The sequence below is a fragment of the Pholcus phalangioides genome, unplaced genomic scaffold, assembly GCF_987345545.1.
Source record: "Pholcus phalangioides strain wild (caught in Gottingen) unplaced genomic scaffold, Ppha-v1.0 ptg000002l_1, whole genome shotgun sequence".
NCBI lineage: Eukaryota > Metazoa > Arthropoda > Arachnida > Araneae > Pholcidae > Pholcus > Pholcus phalangioides.
The window spans coordinates 8357619-8377526 of NW_028301595.1; the positions used below are offsets into that span (position 1 = coordinate 8357619).

Below are 19908 nucleotides of genomic sequence, written 5' to 3' on the forward strand. Positions count from 1 at the left end.
ATCCAACTGCATCAATCCATATAGTTCAGAATGTTTTGAAATTAATTATGGGCCCATATAAATTATTGAAGAAATTCCGCAGGTTTAATCAAGTATTTTTTGAAGCAAAAACAGGCAGATCGATTCATGTCCATGTTCCTTTCATGAGTCGCATGTGGCATTCCTTTCATGAGAGTAATTAAAGATAATTCCAAAATTAATGAAAGATAATTCCAAAATTAATGAAAGATAATTCCAAAATTAATGAAAGATAATTCCAAAATTAATGAAAGATAATTCCAAAATTAATGAAAGATAATTCCAAAATTAATGAGAGAGAATTTCAGTTTCAAAATAAATGAGTGGTAATTTCAGTTTCAAAATAAATGAGTGGTAATTTCAGTTTCAAAATAAATGAGTGATAATTTCAGTTTCAAAATAAATGAAAGTGATAATTCCAGAATTAATGAAAGATAATTCCAAAATGAATGAGAGATGATTTCAGCTTCAAAATAAATGAAAATGATAATTCCAGCATTGACGAAATTGATCATTTCAAAATTAATGAAAGATGATTCCAGAATAAATGAAAGAAAAATTCTAGAATTAATGAAAGAGATAATTTCAGTTCCAAAATAAATGAAAGTGATAATTCCAGCATTAATGAAAGAAAATTCCAAAATTAATGAAAGAAATTATTCCAGCATCAATGGAATAAATAATTTAATCTCTTGTCATCTTTAGATGAGTTCACTATCCTTTTTTTTAATCTTTAAAACGCAATATTTAGAGACCGAACTGCACATTTTTATGGGCAAAAACGAACTTTGTTTTCACCGAGTCACGTGGTTTCCTTGCATTTGATGTTTCTGCCGATGTGGCGGCTGGATGCTGCCTCCAGTAATATAAGCTCGATGGTCCAAAGCCTTCCCAACTTTGATTTGCACTGATTATGCTTTAGTTTTTGACTGTTTTTTTTATTATGGCTTTAATTCAATTTTATTCAAAATAACAGTAAATGTTTATTTAAATACAATTAACTAACTAATATAATAACTACTTTTTAAAAACGGGGAAAATTTTGAGTTTTGAGTTTCAACAACTTAAAGTGGCCAAAACTGATTTTGACCATGCCGGTTAAAACCCAGCCCTGCTCAAATTCTGCAGAGGAATTTGTACGAGGGTTGAATGTATGATTAAATAGTAGTAAAGAGTCTATTGCAAAGGTTCTCAATTGAGGGGTTGCCTGGACCCTAGGGATCCAAAGTGTTTTTGCTGGGGAGCACACGGCCAAATTGTAGAATTATATTTGAAAAAAATTAATGCCAAGATGTAAGAAGAAAGTTCTCCATTGTTCGAGAATATTCTTGCTGATAGATGGCTGTAGTTTCTTCTGCTATAAATAGGGGTCCATAGTGGACACCTGAATTTCTAGAGGGTCCACGACTAAAAGTATTTGGGAACTGCCGAGGCCTATTGTACGGTGAAATCGATACAGTGATACTATGCGAACCAAGAAAAAATAACACTGTACAGGGATTTATCATTATAACGAGTATAGCTGTAGTAAGGGGTTTCACTGTATTTGAAACTGAAACATATACTAACTGAAAGTTTGTTTTTTAACCCTTTAAGCGTTTTTTTTTAATTTTCCTGATCTGCATTATAACTGCCACATTGGAAATCACTAAACCTTCTAGAAGTGAGTTTCCACCTATTTTCAAGAAGAATTTTCTTTTTCTCATTGCAGGCTGATAAATGCTCCCCCCCCCCCCCGAAATCAAAATAACAATTAAAAACAACATCACTCGCAGTTGATTGACAGGATGTGGGGATCGTTATGGGTCTGTTACTTTATGGTGAGATTTTTTAACGGGGGAATCAAATCGCATTTGAGCCTAAAAGCTGGAAGAGAATCATAGAAAACCAACTTCAGCTGACCACCACTGTGGCGAAAGTGGGGTTCAAACCCGGGTCCTAGCAATAAGAGTTTATCAATAAGGCCACTTGCCCACCACAGCGTCAACCTCGGTTAAATATGCTGCGGAATCTTTGATGTCATTATAAACGAGTTTGAATGAATCTATAAAACTAAAGTGTTGTTTCTTATCCAGCTGGATCATCAGCTGAATTGGCTACAGTTCTATAGGGGGTAAGAACACAAACAATATGGGAAAGTTTGATCTCTTCGACAACGCCATCCTTGTAGTGGTGTTTCTTCGAGCAACTGGATTTGTTTCGCATTGAAAATTCACAGTCTACGAAAATCAAGGATTGAGATGATTTGCATTAATTTTGCTGAATTGAATTACAATGATTATGACTACAAATCTTCATTTCTAATATTTGTCATACGTTCAAATTTTCTTTCTTCCCTGAAATAGATTTTATGTCCTGGCATACTTGCTGTAGCACTTTTTATTTTTTGCGAAGAGTAATTTATATGAAATAATTGACAATTTTTCTGACAATTGGTGACATTTCGCAAGAATTGCCAACATCTTGTATTTACACGATGTTGTATTTTTTTCTCCCCCTAAAATATGGCACTCCTAATCATAATCAGAGGCCTATTTAAGTTTTTTTGCCGGCTTTGGGCGAACCAAAGTTTTTCCGCCAAGGCCTGTTTCTCAACCAAAATTTGCTGCCGTCCTTCTCCTAATCTTCTTGACCACTTATCCTCAAATTTGCCACCCTGGTCTAGCTGCTGTGGTGGTCGAGTGGTCATAGTGACGGACTTGCATCGCGGGGATCCGGATTCGAGCCCCACCGTCGCCACAGTGGTGGTCGGCTGAAGTTGGTTTTCTGTGGTTCCCAACTTCGAGGCGCAAATGCAAGCCGATCTCCCCGTTAAAAAGTCTCGCCACAGAGAGCAACAGGCCTACAAACGGTACAAATATTCAGTCACTACACATCACTCACTTCACTTCTGAGATATAGATGGCAGCACTGAAAAATCATACACAACACTAGATACGCACTCAGACTGTTAGGTACACACATAATTCCAGCACAACTCACTAGGTAGTAAATTGCCTATGGCAATAGACCTGAGTTGTGCTCGGTTTGAAAAAAAAAAAAAGTCTACTTACCAGCCACTGTGGTGGTAGAGTGGTCATAGTGACAGACCCACATCGCGGGGACCTGGGTTCAAGCCCCACCGTCACCACAGTGGTGGTCAGCTGAAGTTGGTTTTCTGTGGTTCCCAACTTCAAGGCGCAAATGCGAGCCGATCTCCCCGGAACTAGGGGGGGGGGGAAGAGAGGAATTCCCTAGGCGGAAAGATCCAAGGGGAGCAGCAAATTTTATGTGGGAACTAAGATACAGTGTTTTTAAAATAATCAAATCTTAAAGTGGCGGCGGCAGCAAAAGAACACAAAAATCCTAGTTACTCCTGATTTGTGACCCCTTTCCATGTTGGAAGACACATTACCATGAAATCAAATTATTTTTGTGTCACTTACACTTCAGTTTAGCAACGATGCATATAAAATTTTGGGTGCTAATACCGATTTTCTAGTCACCATGGCGACCTGGCGACTGGGATTTGTTCAGTCCCGCCCTAAGCTATTAGCCCGCAAAAACACTTTTTTCCTATGAGCATGCTTTTTCCACCACATGAACCAACCAGGACCAAGTTTCATCTGCAGAAATACGTAGCTTTATCATGTTACACCAGGGTTGGACAAATCACAAAAAAATCTAGGAGTCAAAACTTTAACCCGGAGAAAAAGGTTGAAAATAATGTTTCTTTTGATTTTTTCAGGCCATAGTGAGTGACCCTCTTTCATGTTTGCTGATATGTTGCTATAAATTCCAAACATTTTGTGCTGCTCTCGTCCTTAAATTTAGTGACTACTCAAAGAAAATATTAGGTGCCAATAAAAATTTTTTGATCGCCATGGCAACCTAGCACACAGGATTTGTCCAGAACTGAAACTAAACGTTCACGTTTTCCTAGCGCACCACATCAGCTGTTCTGTTGTCTGCATATCTCCGTTCAAGTATTTAATTTCTGTGAGAAGATAACAAAAATGCAGAGAAGATCAGCATACGACTCCTCCTTCTTTGCAGTGTATGTGACACATTGGAATCCTCCAGAACCAGTTCCTCAATCATGGAGAAAGTAAATTATTATTGCTGGTGTGCACGAGAAGTGTTACGCTCTATAAGAAACAACCATACTGCTCTTCCTGTTGTTGAGTGGATGGTGTGTTGTGCTGGGTGATTCACGTTGCATCTAGCACAAAAAACCTACTCAATGGAAAACAGAACTTCAGCCCCTTTCTAATACGTTTCTGATCGATATCAAAATAATAATTTCATGTACAAGCATACTGCCCCTGTAGAATAATCACTTTAAACTGCTGATAATAACATTTAATGAACACAATAACATGGGCGGTTATACGACACAAACGAGCATCATTGATATCTGGACATCGACTGCATATCTTGCAATACACAAATATTATTCTTGGGGATAAATCCTGTGCTGCCATCTGGTAGTCACTTTTTCAGTTATTAATATTTAAAACGCGTCCCCCCCCCCCAGACTGAAAACATTGACAGGCAACGATAAATTCACAATAGTGAATTTATCGTTTGAAATGACAAAAAATGATAAGAATTGTCGTAGTCCCTGCCATTATGGGAGCCCATGCGTATAGTATTTGTCTGCATCTGCTCAAATTTTTTCAACTAAAAAAAATCTTTAAAATGCCAACCTTGATTATAATGAGAAAAATGTCATGGAATCGTTGATGCCATTATAAACGAGTTTTATTGTATATCTATAAAACTAAAGTGTTTTTTCTTACCCATTCAGCTCATCAGCTGGATTAGCTACAGTTCAAAGGTAAAAGCAAGAAAAATATAGAAAAGTTTGATCCCTTCAATGCTGCCATCTTGTGTTGATGCTTCGTGTGTTTTGCTTACGGTTAGTTTTGGATGCGCTATTATTGTTGCAGCTGATGGACAAAGAAAAGTTTTGCCCATCAAAATATTTGGCAATTATTTGCAAATTTTGCTTGACAATTTTTTCCACTGCATTTGACAATTTATGTAGTTCATTATTGACAACTTTTTATGCCTTTGATAATTACTTTTGGTATAATTCACAATTTTCATTGCTTATGACTATGTTTATGAAAATAATTCGTGATGTTTCATACAGATCCAGCTTCCCTGTATTTTTATCGAGGAGATATGGTCAGCCTAGGTATACATCATATTGCTACTTTTCTGCCCAAACAGCTTTTGCGGACCAAATGGAACACACTAACAGTGGCGTCTTAAAGCATAGGCCCGCCCATGCCAGCCAGAGAGCCCTCAAGTGCAGAGACAATGAAATCTGGCTAAAATTATCCAGTGAATATGTAAATTGGTTTTTCAGTTATTTCTAACCAGGTGGGGTTCCCAGAAAAACCAATTAGCCTGGCGAGTTATAATGCTGTTAAGACTACGCCCACGGGCTGGAGATTTTGTACCCTTGGTGTACAGTATTTTATTGCATCTGATTTTTCCTCCCTACTTCAAAAGTCTTGGAAACATCAACCTCGGTTATAATGACAAAAATGTCGTGGAATCTTCAATGTTGTTATAAATGACTGTAGCCTACTACTATGTTCAAAAAGTTCCCAGACTTTTAATTTTTCATTACAAGAATGATTACAGATAGAACCTGTTTATTTGTTGTTTCCTTCGAAGTGCTTTGCAATTATGTATTTTCGCCATTGTTCATATAAAGGTGTAAATGCAAATGTAAGCCGTTTCTAGTCGCATCTTATCTGTTTACTGCACTTCTCTTTGGAACCCGAGAATCTTTACCCCCCCCCCCCCCCCCTAAGTAAATTTTTCATCCTAGGAAGAAGGGAAAGGTCACACAGATCAAAGGGAAAGCTGGTAGTCTCAGAACTTCTTCAACATCTATAAAACTAAAGTGTTGTTTCTTACCCAGCTGGTTCATCAGCAGAATTGGCCACAGCTCTATCAGGGGTAGGAGCGCAAACAATATGGGAAAGTTCGATCTCTTCCACTGCGCCATTCTTGTGCTGGCGTTTCGCGTGCTTCTTGGAGCGAATGGACTTGTTCTGTTTACGGTTGTTGGCTTCGGATGCGTTGTTGTTGTTGCTGCTGCTGCTGATGGATGAACTTCGTCCTGCTTGTTCTTGTTGGTTCGCGACATCAGCTGGTGGAGGAGGATGGTGATCAGCTGCTACGGCGGCAGCAACAACTTTCCTCCTCCTCTCGCCGCAAATCAGGCAGGTCGACCTCTCGGTCGGGTTTATGGATGTACAATTTTTACAGTGCCATTGTAAAACAGACGCATTGGATCCCATGACTGTGGAGGTTTCACATCATCTCAGTTGCCTCAACACTCGACCTTCGGAAAAGACCTCAGTCCCGTTTTTTTTATTTTTGATTCACGCCATCATTCACTAACATAAAAAAAAAACAGCAACAAATAAAAAGACTACATTATTGTAAACAGCATCTTCCCTCCATCTTGTAAAGAGATGGACCATTTAAACTTTGCCAGATTCAAACACTAGATGTAAAATCATTTGATACCTTTTAAAGAAATATTTAAATGTTTCGTAAATAGAATAATTTTATGTCGATGTTTTATAGTGGAAAGTTGTTTTTTTTTATAAACAAAATTCTTTGAAATGATTTCAATTTGTGGGATTCATTTCGTCGGGGGGGAAAAAAAAAATACTGCACCGTTTACTGAGGAAGACAAATCTATTATTGAAGTTTATTGATGAAAAATGTTTTTATAGTTTCAAATTATTAACATTCGAGCATTTCCTAAATTTGTTTTAAAGCTGGATATAAAATTGGTGGTGAAAAAAACTAGCTGCGCTTTAGGATTGTTTGTTTCTACAGTTACAGCCGTCTAGGTATCTGGATGTAAACAAAGATGGCGGCCTGCTTATAGAGCACTGAGCTATAGGAAAAGTTTACTTATAGCTCAGTGTTATAGAGTAGTAGTTCACAACTGTGGAACTACGAAATTCTTGAAACAAGTCATCTGTGATAATGCCCATGCGCAAAAGTCAATAATTAATTTCTTCAAATGAAATGGTGGCTTTTTTGCCAAATGCTAGGCTCTAGAAGGTTTTTTTTTTTTCGATTTGAAGCCAAGAATTCAAGAGATGCGTGTTTTTTGATATATACGAGTGATTTATTTTTATTTTTTTAAGTCATCACGGCTTGCGAATGACACTGGGGTAATTAAATGTAGCGGCTTGCCTCAACGCAAATTTTATATTTCGTTTTCTCTATTTTCATTATGAACCAACAACTAAGAAATGGATCGGCTGCCTACGAGAGCCCCCGCACCCCCCACTTCTTTCGCGGTTTGGGCAACAGCCCCCCCCCCATATGCGGTGTTAGACTTGGAAGTCTGGAGGGGGGGGGCACGATGATGATGATGTCGATTCATATATACACATAGATCAGTCGACTCCGCATTTGATGCCCCCCCCATCCCCGTATCTCCACCCATGCCCCCCCCCCATCCACTTACCCCGTGCACCTAGCAATCGGTGCTGAAACATGAAAAGAAAATGAATATGTTGAAAGCGGCTTGTGTGTAAAATTCTTTCCGCATAGAGAGGGGAAAAAAATCGTTACGAGCTGAATTCGAACCATCAGCCTTCGAATCTACATTCATACGTTCTCTCACCTTTGAGACAAATGAATCTAAATTTGGTTACGTGCTAGCATTTTAAGAATGCATCGCATTTAACTTGTGTGCAAGGCTTTAAAAAAATTATGACAGGGACGCCGGAAGTCAAAAATGATTGGTGTTGCTCAAAGTTTATGAGACATTACTCAGTACAGGCAACACCACACTAAATATATTTAGTGTGGTGTTGGTACAGGTGTGTGGCGGGGGTGGTGTCATAACATATATTTCCTATTAACCATACGTCCATTTTTGAACTAGAATGTCCCGTTTTTTAACCTCAATCTGTATTTGATTTCAGCGATGACGGGTAATTTAACCTACTTTTGTGGAAAAAGATTTTTGCCTCAGTAAAATATGGTAAATCTATGGATGTCTGCCTCAAGATGATCAAACATTTAGAGTATTTTATTTAATAAATTAAAATATCGACAGAAGTTGCATATATAGCATTTATATGCATTTTGTTTCTATTTCGGTTTGTTTTAAATTCTTTTTAAAGGTTAGCGATTCAAATTTTTTCTGGGAGAGATACCCCGGTCTCTCCCACAAAGTTTGGTTCTGCGCACGTCCCTGAGCCTGCGTATAGTATATGTAGGTCTATTAATGTTATACATACGCTCAAATACATGAGTGTATACATATACATGAGCAGGGCTTGACAAATACAAAAAAAAAAAAAAAAAAAAAAAATACGTGCCAACAAAATATTATAGGCGCCAAGATTTTTCTAATACAAAATTCGTCCAAAAATGTGTATTCTGACTTGTTCAGGATCCTTTTCATGCTGGCAGACAAGTTGACGTAATTTCCGATAATTCTGTACTGTGCTCAGACTTCAATATATAAGTAGTTATCACACATAAAAATTTTAGGCGTCAAAGACAATTTCTTAGTCGCCATGGTGATCTAATGCCTGGGATTTGTCAAGCCCTGTATTTTTCCATCAAATTATTTTGAACAGAAATTTTTTGACAAAGAATTTTGGAATCTAATTTTATAAATTACTATTATATGCAAGAAGACACTCTCTGAAATAAAAAAAAAGGTGTTTTTTTTCTCTCCATAAAGCATAACGACTCGTTAAGCTTTTAGAAACAAAATTTAAGTTGACTGAATTTAGTACTAATAAAAGGATACAAAAATGCATAATAATAAAAAATAATAGATAATAATAATAAAAAATAATAGATAATAATAATAAAAAATAATAGATAATAATAATAAAAAATAATAGATAATAATAATAAAAAATAATAGATAATAATAATAAAAAATAATAGATAATAATAATAAAAAATAATAGATAATAATAATAAAAAATAATAGATAATAATAATAAAAAATAATAGATAATAATAATAAAAAATAATAGATAATAATAATAAATAACTGAATTGATAACATTTTGAGAAATAACGTGAAGAAACATCGGCGTGCCACGACGTAAAGCTTCGAGGACCAAATCTGGCAATGCGTTGAACCACTTGCCCCGGGTGACCAAACATCTAGTTGCGGCCCTGCGGCAGAACCGACTTTCAAAGGGGGCATAAGGAATTTTTTTCAGAGAAATTTTGATTTACCAACCCTCAAAAAACATTTAAATTAACTTAAAAAGTAGCATATTCGAATTTCTGGCCAGCGTGGAGGATTACGCTTACAAAACCCTCTAAAAAAAGAAATATGAACTCTATCAAATAGCATATAAAAAGTATTTCTTTCGATATTTTAATTACGATGATATATTTCAATTTTTCCAAATTTTTTTATCAGCTTGGGGGAAGCCCCTTCACCAACCCAATTCCTTCGTATGCATCTGCCCCAGGGCAATGTGATGTACAATCTGGTTACCACTGGTATTGCACAAATTTGATTATACATAGTTAAAAAGAAAATATTGTGAGCCTGCAGACGATAGCTAACACGAAGTTAGTCATAAAAGAAGGTGCATGAGGTGCGACCCGCTTCTTGATAAATGCCGATATGAAATTTCTTTAAGGAAAAAAATTAGAATCAACTTTCATCCCGTACACAGGGCCGCATTTTGGCGCCCCCTCATAATGTTGAAGGAGAGATTAAAGAGTGAAATTTGCGCCCCCTCTAGTACAGCACCCAGGGCACCAGACTCGCCTGCAACCCCCTAGTTGCGGCCCTGCCCGTATATATCGGTAATTTTCTTATATTGCAGGGAAAGGTGGATCCCAAGTCCGCACTAGGTTTTCTCTCCTGGGATCCAGTTTCACATTTCTGTACTGAATTTGACATGTCTAAGAAATTTTTATCACTATAGAAGCATGCATTTTATAAATTGTAACCATTGGCGTACGCAAGGGGAGGGGGGGGGGGAGTTTGGGGTTCCCTCCTTGAGCCAAGATTATAGTGTTATTTTGCAGGGGAAAAAGTAAACCCCAACTCTCAGAAGAAAAAGAAATCTGAAACCCCTCCCTCGAGAAAATTCTGCGTACGCCTATGACTGTATACAGGGCCGGACTTAGGGGGGTGCGAAAGGTGCGGTCACACCGGGCCGCAAAATTTCAGGGGCCGCAATTTTTCCAAACAAAACCCTTTCCTTTTTCAGCAGATGTTTTGGAAATTTTTGATTAAAATTTAATTTTTTTCCCATTAAACTATTATTGATTGTGTGAAAGGAGGCTTTCAGTTTAAAGCCCCTATACAGTAACATAATTTTTAGTGTTATCAAGCATGGCTTATTATTTGGCTTATTTCAAAGAGGAAAAGAGTGCATGCAGGTGGTCGCATTCTTTACCCCTGAAAAAAAGTCTGGCCTTTCTTTCTGCCATTAAAGAATAACAGAATTTACCAAGGGGAAAAAAAAATGCTTAGGGCAAGCGAAAAGGAGCACCACAAAAGAAATCTAGTAATTTTTTCTGCTTGGAAAACTCCCCCACTCGTTGGAGTTACCATCTGGTCTGTAGCATGGACATCTCTAGATGATGACTGCCCCGGAGCGAGGCAACTTCGACTGTCCTCCAGAGTGTTGATTGCATGCTTTCCTGGGAACCTCTGAAGTGCCATGATGTTTCTCTAGGGAGGCTTGAGAACTTCTTAGTTTCAGTCGTAAACACTACCATCTGAATCATTCTCTCATATATTCCGGAAGACGGATATATAATGTGTAAATTATAAATTTTGACAATTTTTACTACTGAACTTCCGAAAAATAGGTAAGACGTTTCTCTCTCTCTCTGATTTTTTTTCTCAATTTGATTATCACCTAGTACAGTACCAACATAAGAAATATTTTGTTTCATGAATAGAGAGTTCATGCATAGAAACAAAAGAGCACAAAGGTCAGAAAATTTAGGATGTAAGCTACGTTGCTTGCAGCGGGGCCTCCCTGATATTTTTCCTTCTTCCTGCAGCCCGATAATTCATCTGAGAAGACAATGTGTTTGGCTACCATTAAATAAGTTATACAGTCGAATCCCGTTATAACGAACTCCAGGAGACCAAAGAAATCACTTCGTTATAACGGAATTTCGTTATAAAGGAATTTCCAATCTTTAACATGCGCAAAAAAAAAATCTTTGTAGCAGAATTTGAGTCTAGGGAAAAAAATACTTATTTACGTTCTAGATAATAAAAAGAATGAAGTTGAATTTTAAAAATAATACAAACAATTAAGCATTGAAGTTTTTTGCATAAGTTTTACTTGATTAACATTTTAGAGACAAATAATCCGTAATTATTATTATTATTTTTTACACAAGTATTTATGGAAGCCAAGGAAACAACAAATTCCTCTAAAGTATCTAAAGTATACGCATGCTCAAACAAATGGTCTGGGCCCCCAGGCTGGGATCTTTGGCAGGCCTCCTTGTCACATGTTTCACGGGCCCCAAAGAAGAAAAAAATAGTTATCGGGTCCCCCCGGCTGGAGCCCTGTCAGCCCCACTCGTGTGGGGTCCATGGCTGTTAGTCGTGGTGTTTCAAATGGATGTAGCCCGTGCTGGAAAAGCAGAGGAAAATTTGAATTTTTTTTTTTTGCTTCTCTACATGGAACTTCGAGCCACATCAGATAACCCCCCCCCCCCCAATCAATCAATAAATCTCTAATCAATAAATTTTGAATACAATTAATAGTATTAATAGATAAATTATTAAATTAATGAAATACACGCCGTATATTCGACCCTTTAAGAGGAACTAACAAAATATCTCATCAATCTCTCTTCTCTAATTAAGACCAGACATTTTGTAAAGTTGATCTCTCAAAAACTTTTCAATTCAACTTATTATTTGTGTTAGTATTGTTAGGTTCGTCTAATTTTTTTAAATTCCCAAAAGTGTTCTTTTTAATTCCAAAAATAACTTGCAAAAAAAATCCATTAATGTCTGCTCAAGAGTTGGGAATTAAACACACACCCCTCCCGCCCCCTCGAATTGACCTTTGGAGGGAGCAGAAAAGGAGCGCAAGGAATTTCTTCCAGAAAAATTCCGAGTTACTAACTTTCAAAAAGCATTTAAATTAAACAAAAAAAATAATTAAGAATTGTCCTGTGTCCCCAGGCTGGAATCTCTCAATCCGACCCTCGTGGAGGCCATGGTTTCGTTATTCCAACAGTGCAAATTTGTGAGATTACTTCATAATTCATTAATTTCATAATTTATCTATCTACTCTGAAATCAATACAACCCTTTAACTACATATACGGAATGTCTAGTGCTCAAGCTGACACACCTCTCAAACTACTTTCGGTTTCATTGTATGCTTATCAGCAGCTCTTTTCACTGAGTAAAAAAGACCAACAAATTCAATTATTGTTAATTGCATGTGCTCAGGGAAAACAGCCTGCAAAACCATCTGGAGTGTCTGGTGCCAGCGAGCTTCACACTGGACACCGCTGTTTTTCTTTTCCTACAATTTCAACAACAGGACGCAAATTCCCTGAGGGGAAGGATGAATACAAGAAATATCGGGAAGTAGATGGCAGTGGCATACGGTTATTACGGATGCCTTTTCAGCCGAATACTGTTTTGTCATTCCCCTGGGCTAATGAGCTAGTGCTAGACATTTTTGGATATGCAAGGTTTTCGTCAATTGATAGGTTCCCGGGGAGGAGGGGGACAATGGTAGCTGTTGGTAGTGCGTTTAAAGAGGCGAAAAAATCACTCAAATTAATAGCGATTTAAAATTTCTTTTTTTTCACGCGAACATAGAAAAGCGCTTTCAGTGTAATATATGAGCCATTTTTAAATGATGTGGTAGAGCCCGGAAATTTAGGCACTAAAAATTGTCGAAATAAGCTGGCAGAAAGACACTAAAAATGCTTAAAATAGGCACTGAAAAAAGCATTTATAATTTTTGGAAGTAAGAAAAATAATTAAAAACAGATATTAAAAGGGTCCAAGAACTAGCTGAAAGATTGTGTGGGTCTTCACCGAGTCACGTGACCTTCCGACGGATGATGTTGTGGGGGACACCGTTCCTAGGCGTGTTAAACATCGAGCTTATATTACTGGAGAGAGTATGACGTCAGCGGTCTCTGCCTTGGCATTGTGGAGAATGGTGTCTTCCAACATCATTCATCCGAAGATCACGTGACTCGGTGAAAACACACACAATCCCCCGTTATTTTCTTATGGCATCCACAGGAATTTAAAACAATAAATTAAAGAAATTATTTTAGCATCGATGAGACAATTCCAAAATTAATGAAAGATAATTGCAAAATTAATGAAAGATAATTCCAAAATTAATGAAAGATAATTGCAAAATTAATGAAAGATAATTCCAAAATTAAGGCATATTTCAGCATTGATAAATGTAATAATTCTGAAATTATCTTTCATTAATAATAAAATTAATGAAAGATAATTCCAGAATTAAAGAAAGAGATTATTTCAGCATTGACGAAAGAATGGTCTAGAATAAATGAAAGACAATTCCAGAATGAAGGGGAGAGATAATTCCAAAATTAATGAACTCGATAATTTCAGCACTAATTAAAGATTATTCCAGAATGATGAAAAGTGATAATTCTAAAATTAATGAAAGCGAGAATTCCCGAATTAAAGGAAAGAGATAATTCCAAAATAAATGAAAGAAAAATTCTAGAATTAATTCAAGTGATAATTTCAAATTAATAAAAGAAAAAATTCTAGAATTAATGGAAGGGATAATTCCGAAATCAATGAAAGAGGTAATTTCAGCATTAATGAAGTGATAATTCCAAAGTAATTGAAGATCATTCGAGAATAAATTAAAGTAATTCCAGAAGTAATGAAAGAGATAATTCCAAAATTTATGAAAGATATTAAAAATTAAGGAATTAATTAATTCAAAATTAAGGAACCAGGTATGAGGTAGTCTGCTGATTTTTTAAAATGAACTTTACCTTATAAATAGTTATTATTTGTTGTGTAAGATGGCAGCAGCAGTAGAGGATAAAAAGAGGGAAACTTACTTTTCACATGTCGTCTGCTTCTACCATAGCTATTTGTTTTGGACGTCTCCTTATGCACCCAAAAAATAACTGAACTGTGTATTACAACATTCAGTTCAGCTCTTGAGCTTCTATCATAAGGAACTTGACTGAATGAAGTAGTCTACTTTTCTTAAAAAATTAACTTCACCCGCTAAATAGTTACTATTTTTAAGATAAGATGACAGCAGCAGTAATAAAATAAAAAAAGAGGAAACTTCGTTTTACCTGTCGTCTGTTTTTACCAGGGCTATTTGTTTTGAGTACCTCCTTATGTACCGAAAAAATAGGTGAACCGTGAATTGAAACATCCAGTTCAGTTCTTCGTCTTGACTCAGAAGGAACCACACTGAATGGAGTATTCTGCTTTCCTTTTTTTAAAGAAAAAACACATAAATATGACATGAATGTCGCTCTCCACTTGTTAATACAAGATATACAGAAGACTGGATGCTGTGAAGATATTTATTATTTGAGATGTTAATTTTTTAAGGAAGGAAAAAACTCATCTCTGCCTCTACCGGGAGTCGATCGAGGGACCCGGGTTCGACTCCCGGTAGAGGCAGCGATGAGTTTTTTCCTTCCTTAAAAAATTAACATCTCAAATAATAAATATCTTCACAACATCCAGTCTTCCGTATATCTTGAACACATAAATAGTTTTCAGATAAGATAGCAGCACCAATATTATTAATGGAACAGTATAAACTCCGGAGTTTCGGGGGAAGAGGGGGATCTCTTTACCTGTCGTCTGCTTCTTCAAATGTTCTTTGTTTACTCTTTAAAAACTACTATATACGAAGGCCATAGCGGGGATGGGTGGGGGGGGGGTACTTGGTGGTCTGATTTGGAATTCTCTTTCCCTAATTCTGGAATTATCTTTCATTTATTCTCAAATGACCTTCAATTAATTCTGGAAGTACCATTTTCAATTATTTTGGAATTATCACTTCATTAATGCTGAAATTATCACTTCATTAATGCTGAAATTACCTCTTTCATTGATTTTGGAATTATCCCTTCCATTAATTCTTTTAGAATTATCCCTTTCCATCAATGTTATGATCTATAGATGATAGATGGCGCGATTTGTTACGGCTCTCGAAAATATCGAAATCTGTTGGCTATAGCAGATGATACCGTTTTCGGTTTAGCGCAAGGACGTGCGGTTAGCGGAGAACTGGCGGATAGTTGGCAAGAACATTCCAGAGGGTTCCGCCCCCTCCAGACAGTGGCGCCACAAACCTGGTACTATGAAATAGAAATTTGTGGAATACTCTTTTTCTCGAAGATTCGACAAGAGTTATAAATAGTGAGGCGATCACAAGAGGAGAGATTCCAGATTAGAGAGATTCGATGAAAAGTCAGTTGTGATTGAACTTTGCGAGAAAGTTGATAGCTCTCTGATTACGTAGATTACTCTGTAGGAAGGCAGGTGCGGTAGGTGCGGCCCGCACCGGGTACCAGCTCTGACGGGGTGACAAAAAAATGACGGTTTTACATTAATGCGCCTTTTTGTTACATAAAATAGCGTGTCAAATAATTTACATGGGCCTTTAAAGTCGCTAATTGCAGCAAATTGCGGGTGAACGATGTGATGCTGTGATGATTTAGTATTACTGTGTGGTGCGTGGGGGGGTTCTGTCGCGTTTCTTTTGAACTGTGCTGGTGCTCAAGTAAATAAACAATCGGTCCTGGTGATTCATCGTCTCATACCTGCCACAAATATCACCCCCCCCCCCCTAAGTCGTTCTGTGCCACAAGATGATGTTTTTAACCCGAACATCATAGTAATATATAGTCGGCGCGGAAACGTTTTAGACAGTGGGGTGGGTAGGTATTGTTCGGTCTAGAACCGACCATAAAGTAAACAAGTATGTCCATTTCAATATAGCACATTAGTGGTCATTCAAGTATTATGTCAGCATCGATGGGGAAAAGGGGGTTTCCGATTTGCTGCAGGAGGAGGGGGGCTTGGATTATGTTTACGTCATCAACCATCCTTCATGAAAATATGAAATAGTCTTAATGACATCTTACTCGGTGCGGCAAAAACGAGAAAAAACCTGTCGATAGTTCGTGGGCACCTGAACTAACATCCCTCCTACAGAGCCACTTTAGTGATCTCTAAATGTTTCACGAATCCAAGTAATCTGGAAATGTGTCCGGGCCGCTCAAGTTCTCTAAACTGTGTCACGCATCACTCAAGTCATCCGTAATTATGCTGCGGGTCTGGCCTATTCCCGTAAGTAATCCGAGAATGGGTCGCCGGTAACTTGAGTAATGTAGAACCGCACTGGGTGCCGCTTAAGTGCTCTAAATGTGTGCCACAGGTCACTTAAGGGATCTCTAAATGTGCCACGGATCGCTTAGGGGAGAGCGGGGTTATACCGAACAGCGGGGAATTCCGAACACCTTTGTCCTCGGTCATTGTTTGAATCTAGAGGGGTCTGATTAGTGTTGCAGCCTGACGGTGTCCTCCGTAAACTGATTGAGCGGGCAAAGGTCTTTCTAGCTGTGTTATTGCGAGTGGGGGGAGGTAAAAACAGTTTTTTCGTTAGTACATTGGTGCTAATTTTTATGAGATAAGTAAAATACGTCCGCGTTTTTATAGAGTAGTGAGTTTGGTATCATTAGAATCTACATTTCCTTAGCTATTTATTAGGTTGAAAGAATGTTTGGTTGCTGTGTACATTTTGAGGTTAGATTGAGAAATTGTAACGAGGTGTCGTTTGGGGCAATTCCGAACAGTGTAAGCTCTTACAAAAAAAAATTTTTTATGAAAACTTTAACTATAAAATCAAATGTTTTGTGGTGTTTTTAGTAGGTAATCAAACAGGGTATCTATATACCTATATGGTAAATATTTTCATGAACTATTGCAAATAATTGAGTAATTAGAGACTCCCCTTTTTCCCTTATTGTTCGGCATTACCCCGCTCTTCAATAAGTGTTCTGGAACTGTGTCACGGATCAATTAAGTGATCAGTGACTGTACACGTGCCTACTTGAGCGATCTGAAAATGTGCCACGGGGCACTTAAGTGATTTGTAAATGTGCCACTTAGTTCATTTTTGCAAAATTAGGTTTCAGGGGCTCAGGCCGGGGGGGGGGGGTTTCAGATAACCCCCAGGTCCACATTTTGTCCGCGGACCAAGGGTTTATTATATATGCCTTAGAGCAGAGGTTCTCGAACTTTTTCCACCCGTGGCACCCCCTTTCCCTAATCAATGTTTATCTGCGAGCTCCGCCGGCTCCCCAGAACTGTTTAACAGAGAATCTCTTCGAAAAACATTTGATTGGGTCACCGGTCTGCGGCGCACAGTTTTAGAACCCCTGGTTTAGAGGGTGGATCGCAATGAATTTCTTAAAAAGAAATTTTGAGTTCTTCAAATAGCATTGAAATAAATAGAAATTGATTATAATAACATATAAAGATATTTTCTTCCGAGATTTTAATTGTTTTTAAATATTTCTTGCATAAATAAAATACATAAATTTTGATCGTTAGGGGTAGGGAGAACACGAGCCCTCCCCCCCACGCTTACGTCTCTGATTCCACCAATATGCGTTAGGAGGCAGAACTGATGACGAAATTTTGCTGACGGGGGGGGGGGGGGGGGGAGATAAAAAATGGCTAAAAATTTGCTGACGTAATAGTTGAACGGTCTCTTACTCGTGTTTTTATTCATAAAAAAATTGTTTACGAAATAATTAACATATTATGCCCTCTTTACTTAACCAACTGAATAACAAAAATTGCTTCCTTAGTAAATTTCATTTTATATTTTGGTGGACATGGGGGGTGACAAGTTAAAACTCCGCACCGAGTGCCACCAGACCTTGCTACGCCACTGCATCAAGCGCTCGACGTATGACGGTAGGACATCGTGGTCGATTTACAGGACCCAGATGAGCGCTTCTGCGAACGAATGGGACTGTATGCTCAAGGCCTTCCACCTAGCCGCCGCTCTTCGAGGTGAAGCCGCCGAGGTTCTACAGACGATCGCCGCTGAAGACCGATCCAACTCTGACGAACACACTTGAGTTGAGGTTCTGAGAAAATCACCTCAAGGACTTCCACCGACTTCAGCTCAAGATCAGGCAACAGAAGGCTGGCGAAACATTGTAAGAATTGTCAATGGACATCGAGAGGCTCTCGCAGCTGGGATATACCGATTGCCCGCCAGACATCAGGGACGGACTGACCCTACAAGCCTTCGTCAATTCCGTCAACGACCCCGACATCCAGCATGCGCTGCGTCTGGGCGAGTACAAGGACGTGAGAAGTGCTCTTGTCTATGCCATGAAGTACGAGGCAGTCCATCAAGCTTCGAGAAGACAGCGACGAATGGTCCGCGGTGCTGTTGCGGAGGACGCTAGGGCGGACATCATCAGAGAGCTGAAAGAACTTCTGAAGAGTGCCAAAAACGATCGTGGGACCCATAGAGACAAGTCGTTGGGAAGCTGGAAACGCCGCGAAAAAGGCCACCTGCGGAGTGCACGCTCAGTCGCAGCTACCGGTATGGAAGATGCGCCATGCCGAGTGTACCACGTCTCACAGCTGCACGGAGTAGACCACGGACTCCACGTAAGAGGCGAGATCGATGGACTGCCGCGTAGGATGGTCATCGACACCGGAGCCAACGTGAGCATCGTCAGGACGGACCTCTGGCTCGGAAATTCCAACAACGACATCTCTACGTAGTGTTGCAGACAGTCACGGGAGGGAAAATGACAATGCGCGGAAAATTGACAGTCTCACTGAAGTTCGTCACGGTCACCTACCGACACACCATCTTCGTGGCAGACATAAGGGATCCGTGCATCATCGGAGTGGACTTCTTGAGGAAACACGGATTTTCCTTGGACATGAGGAATGAGCAGTTGCACACGTCGAAGGAACGTATCGCCCTGCTCGGATGTGGTCGTAACGAAGTACCTCCAAGGAAAGTGATGGACATTCCAGAGGCGGAAAAAGAGTGCATCGCGATGTAGAGAAGACTAATGGCAGGACCGGAACTGTTCTCTCACGAGAGTCAGATGGCATGAAGAGGACGATCCAGCCTCAAGAAAAAGCGCTTGGAAATGCCGACGCCCCGACGATAGAACCGGGTCAACAGAATCGTCGTCGTTGCCTCAAGGCAGAAGAGAAGTACGGGCCGGCGGACCCTGTAGTGAGACAGATAACATCTCAAGTCTCAGGTGACGATCCTTGGAGCGACGAGAACACCAGGAAGGCCCAGCTAGAAGATCCCGACATACGACTCATAATGGACTTGAAGGAATCCACCGGGAGTAAACCAACATGGCAGGACGTCGCCTCTTCCAGTCCGACGACCAAGAGATACTACTACTTCACCAAACACCAGCTCTGGCCATATCGCTATATTGCAATTTACTGCCATTAGTGAGATGGGCTGGAAGTGAAGGCGCTGTCTATCGGTGGTCGCCTCGAGTTCGTTAGGGAAAATAGCTTATCTATAGCCTCCATTGGGTTCGAACCCGGGACCCTGACAACAACCTTCACGATGGTAGACGAGCATCTTACCACCATGCCACTCGGGCACCGACCAAGAGATACTGGGCGCTATGGGCCTCTCTGGAGATGAGAGATAACGTGCTGTACCGCAAATGGGAGTCGGAAGATGGAAAGACGCTCCGGTGGCAACTCGTCCTGCGAAAGAGCCTTGTGAAAGAAGCACTGAAAGAATTGCACGAAAGCCCGACCAGTGGAAATTTCGGCATGATTAAGACTTTCCAGAAGGTCCGTGAACGATTCTGTTG

At 39.1% G+C, this 19908-nt stretch overlaps 1 protein-coding gene across 1 annotated transcript in view; it reads right to left on the reverse strand.

Annotated features, from left to right (window-relative positions):
• The window catches only part of LOC149089337 (calpain-15-like), a 46733-nt gene extending 40229 nt beyond the window's left edge, over nt 1-6504 (reverse strand). Inside the window, exon 1 of the mRNA XM_089238033.1 lies at nt 5935-6504. Coding sequence (XP_089094159.1) covers nt 5935-6320 — 386 coding nt within the window. The 5' untranslated portion in view covers nt 6321-6504. The remainder of the gene's footprint in view (nt 1-5934) is intronic.
• Between the last annotated feature and the right edge of the window lie 13404 nt (nt 6505-19908).